The sequence below is a fragment of the Austrofundulus limnaeus genome, unplaced genomic scaffold (genome assembly GCF_001266775.1).
Source record: "Austrofundulus limnaeus strain Quisiro unplaced genomic scaffold, Austrofundulus_limnaeus-1.0 Scaffold127, whole genome shotgun sequence".
Taxonomy (NCBI): domain Eukaryota; kingdom Metazoa; phylum Chordata; class Actinopteri; order Cyprinodontiformes; family Rivulidae; genus Austrofundulus; species Austrofundulus limnaeus.
Window position 1 is genome coordinate 396,403 of NW_013952529.1, and position 4,925 is coordinate 401,327.

The 4,925-nt window shown below is 41.2% G+C and overlaps 1 protein-coding gene across 5 annotated transcripts in view; it reads left to right on the forward strand.

Annotated features, from left to right (window-relative positions):
* The window catches only part of LOC106522336 (plasma membrane calcium-transporting ATPase 1), a 113,226-nt gene that overhangs the window by 52,141 nt on the left and 56,160 nt on the right, over positions 1–4,925 (forward strand). For 4 of the 5 annotated variants that reach the window (XM_014015313.1, XM_014015311.1, XM_014015312.1 and 1 more), the window contains one exon: positions 2,421–2,658. In XM_014015313.1, coding sequence (XP_013870767.1) covers positions 2,463–2,658 — 196 coding nt within the window. In that variant the 5' untranslated portion in view covers positions 2,421–2,462. Of the gene's footprint in view, positions 1–2,420; positions 2,659–4,925 lie in introns of those variants that run through there. The other variant, XM_014015314.1, reaches the window with a different exon arrangement.

Here is a 4,925-nt window from a genome sequence, read left to right on the forward strand (position 1 = left end):
TGTCCAGGTGTCTCTGGTGAACTGGAGACCTGTCCAGGTGTCTCTGGAGACTGGAGACCTGTCCAGGTAAAGGCAGTGAGGACAGGTTCCAGCCCCACCCTGACCCTGATTAGGAACAAGGAGGACAGGAGGAGGATTTTTCTTTATAGCAGGAAACAGACATTTAATTATAAAACAGGATTTATTTGATGTTAATCTGAATCAGTTTAGTGTTGTTTGTAAATATATTTGGCAGTTTTGTAGGAATGAACACATTTGTAATGTTTGTTCAAAAATAAACCTGCTTCTTATGACTTCTGTTGAATAAAATATTGTCAGTAAAAACCTCAAATCATGTCCTTTCTAAGAATTAGAACTCTCTTGTAGATATAAAGGATAACATTTAGAAAATGCAATTATGCAACTATCAAAAAAACTTCCTCTCAGTCACTGAAAATAATTTATTTACCACACTTTAAAGAGGGATTATTATCTGGGCCCTTAAGGGTTAATGCTCCTGAACGCGACTGTCTGACCTGCAGTGTGAGACAGAGGAGCTCAGCTCCATGTTTGAGTCCAGCAGGACCTGCACAGCAGCTGATTCGGTCTGGATTTGAGTTTACAAACTACTCTGGTTACTTTTTTCCAAGTTGAGGACCATTACAGCTGTGCTGCTGATCAGCGCTGTTTATACAACATGAATGGACTCACGGGACTGGTCACACACCTGGTCTGTGTTGGTGATTCTAAATTATTGATCAGGTAACAGTGCTGTGGCTTCACCTGTCACATTTTATTTTAAAGAAAGAAAAAGTAGCTCACAAAGCTGTTGCATCGGTGCAACGTGATTAAAAGCAGAGCTGCACGTCTAATCACACTAATGTCTTCCTATCTTTGTGAGGACCACACACGGCGCTCAGCCTCGCTCTGCGCCCCACCTGTATAATGGTAGGGAAAACACTGCACATCATGTGTTGTAGTAGTTGTTATGACTGTGTTTCCTGCAGCTTTTTGTTGTAATATGTGCAACACAAACACAACTCTTGCTACTAGCTTCACCGTAGAGTTGTTCTGCCTGAAGACTGCAGACTGATAAATCTGTGCAGATAAAGTAAAGAGTTAAAAATAAATCCATAAAAACAGGATGCAGCTTGTCAGTGTGAGATGATGAGCTATCAGACCTGTTTGTGTCTGTATTGATTTTGTAGTTGCAAAGTATTTTTCTGTCCCACATGAAAGAAGAGCTGTAATAACTTTGAGTCCTTTTATCAGCTTGTTTAGAAACACATCAGGGCGTCCAGCTGTGAGTCTAACTATTTTTAGCTAAACACTTGATTTATTTTATCATCTGAGCTGTTCAGCTCTGTTTGTAACAAACCTGGGCTGAATGTTGAGTAGCTTTTATTAATGAAGACTTGTGTGTGTTTTTGTGTTGTTGTGTTTTCGAGAGGCTGAGCTGTGATGCTCAGCTGACTCAGGCCTTCACAGGTCATTCAGACTCTCTTTGTTCAACATTTAAATACAGGCAGCAGGCTATTTGTTAAGCAAAGTCAAATTACAACATGTATCACTTTAGGTCAGTGTGTGTGTGTTTTTGTGTTGTTGCTTTTTAAAGGACAAGTCAGTTCCTCAGTGAGCCACCTGTACGAAAACAGCTGTGAACAGGTATGCTGTTCAGGTCTGAAGATGGAAAAGTTTACCTTTGGACTGGGGTGTGGTGTTCTTAACACACGTGTGTGTGTGTGTGTGTGTGTGTGTGTGTGTGTGTGTGTGTGTGTGTGTGTGTGTGTGTGTGTGTGTGTGTGTGTGTAAATGTTGTGAAATTCTGCTCAAATCTGTGCCACCAGGTGCTTCTTTCCACAGTCCTGCCCCTCTGTTCATTCATCACATATTATGGTACTGATGAAGTCGGGCTGGGCGCTGTGGCTGAAAAATAGATCAGAATAAAAGTGTTTCATATCTGTTGATATTAATAATTATTTATTAGTTGTTTGTTTTACTTATTTAAAGTAAGAACCATTAATTCTGCCAAACTGCTGATGTGACCTTTCCTCTTTTATCCACAGTTTGTTCTGGAGCTGTTGCATCATTTTCTCCTTTCATTGTTTTTATTTTAAGCTGATTTTATTTTATTTTGAGAGAACATGAGACTGCTGCTGCGTGTTAGTCCACAGCTTGTTGCTAACGGACTAAAGAGTGAGCTGATGATCAACGTTCTAGATGTATTTTCTATAGATATCGATCATGTGTCCATGACTCAGAACCAGACCTGTTTTTATTATTCTTCAAAGCTCCGTCGCTTTTGCATTGGACGACAGTCTGAGTTTAATCTGGAAGATTTTTACATTTTGTTTCCATTTTTCATGATCATTTAATTGTTCTAAATTAAAAACTCAATGAATGTTTTGTTTTCTGATGATGGTTTTGTTTAATCCCTCCAGTAAAGCCAGTCAGAGGAGCAGCTGCACTGTACAAGCACCAACATGGCCAATAACACGGCCGACCACCCGCCGGGGAATTCGGTTGCAGAAGACAACCTGGATGGAGACTTTGGGGTGACGGTGAAAGACTTGAGGGACCTCATGGAGCTGCGGAGTGGCGAGGCCGTCACCAAGATCCAGGAGGTGTACGGAGACGTGCAGAGCATCTGCCGCCGCATGAAAACATCTCCTATAGAAGGTAGGCTTCTTTGAGCACGCCACACCAGACTATTCAATGAAACTACACCGAATTCGAACAACATAACTCAAACACACATTTATTTTCCTCTAACTATGAACGTGACAAACTGTCACACTGATTGTGGACAACTTCTCCCTGTGAGCTGCACGCCATCTTCAACAGGATCTCTGGCTTCCTGTTGGACTTTTTGTCTTTATTCAGACAGAAAATGTGTTTGTTATATTATCTTTAGTTTTGGTCTTCCTCTGCAGTGTGTCTCAGTGGCAGCTTCTGCTTCTATTCAGATGTAGCTCCAGAAACAAAAAGGAGCGTGTCATTCTCTTTATGCAACTCGCAGAATAAAGTAAAGTGCTTCATTTTGATTACTGTGAGGAAAACAACCGCTCCAAAAATCAACGCCATCATCTGTTGAGAGGAGAGCACAGGTCCTGGAAGCTTCAGAGCCTCTCTGAGCTCACCTCATGATCAAATATCATCACAGATGTTCCTCTTGTCTCTTCTTCATGTGTGCCTGTTGATAAAACGAGCAGAGAAGCTGAATGAAAGTCAGATCGCTCATCTTCATTTAGTGTACGGACCTCCTGGAGTTGTTTAATCTGCTGCTGTCTGCAGCACAGAGTCAGGCTTAAACGACTGAACTGTGACAGAAACACCCATCAGCTGATAGAAACACCTCAGTAATTACTGACACACTCACTAATCTGTGTGTGTGTCTGACCCAACCAACAAAATGTTTGGTTAAAGATGAAACATTCCTCATTTATTGACAGAAGACGATCAGTTTGGGTCATGCTCAGAGCTCAGAGTGAGACCAGAAAATGGCCGACATGCTGCTGTTTGTTCCTCCCTCATCCTTTGATCCCTCTGTGTGTGTGTGTGTGTGTGTGTGTGTGTGTGTGTGTGTGTGTGTGTGTGTGTGTGTTTCCATCGGCCCATTCCAGGATTGAAATTAGTTCCAGCCCGTTCCCCTAATGGCTCCATAGATCATTGCTCTGTTCCATTTAGTAATCAGAGGACATTTGTAGTTGTGTCCTCTACGTTAAAAATTACTCACTTTAATGAAAGAAGTGTAATTATATTTTCACTGCACACGGAGAGACGAGGGAAGGAGGAAAAATGAGTGGAGGGATGTAAAAAACAAGACTGTTACAAGTGTCAGATATTATCTGTCCACCTGTGCTGTCGTCACGTCACCTGGTGGGTTTTAAAGTCAGCCAGCAGAGGGTCAGGTGGTCCAACATGACCAGGTGGACATGGTCCAGCCTCACCTTTTTCATATATTCAGACAAGCTGGAACCTGATTGGTTTTAGTTTATTGATTAGCACCAGGGTAATCAGTGTTTTGGTTTTATGAAAGTGGCTCCAGTAGAACCCACAGGACTACATCTGTGTCACAGTCCTGTCTTCCTGATACCAAACAATAAATAATCAACGTGTGTTTGCTTCAACAAGCCTTGATGAATGTTGAGTCTTCCAATTCATAAAGCTCTTAGAGATGTATTAAATTACATCGTAATGGAAGCTGGAGCCACTACTGCGCCTCCCAGGATGTAGTCCAAGTTCTAAGTCCTGCCCCTGTATGTAAACAAAAGGGGCTTTGTTCTTTATAAAAACAAACTTCTGTTTGTTCTTTTAGAAATGTCTTTTAGGTGTCGGCTGTCAATGATTCAGGTAGTTCTTGACTTCTGTTTCTTCAGTATTCATCACTTTAATAAGTCTGACATTAGTTATTTCATGCTTAAAGTCATGTGACTCCATTGATGTATGCCAGAGAGTGGGCGGGGCTTAAAGCCTCACGTCATCAGTGCACAGACTGTGGTTCCAAAAATCTAACAGAACCTCTTTAATCAGAAATGAGAGCATGCAGGCCTACTTCTGAGATCTGAATTCATGTCTGAAATGAAGCTTTTCATATTTATACAGCTGCAGATATATTTTAAACAATCCATGTTTGTAAAAAATAAATTTAAAATATAAATTGTCACATGGATGGCACCATTTTATTAATGCTGCAAGGCATGCTGGGTAAATGACCTTCACTAGCTCCTCCAGTGCGAGGTCTTATTCAAACCCATAGACTTAAATATAAAGATCACTAGACTGAGTCCCGCCCAGCCCGTCCACAGGTAGCCTCTGACATCATGGAGGAGCAGAAACAGACCAAACAGGTCAACAGCAAACATAGAAACTAATAGATAAACAACAAGCTGAACTGGATCTGTTTCACACATTATCTGTCATGTTTTTACAATAAATTAATAATT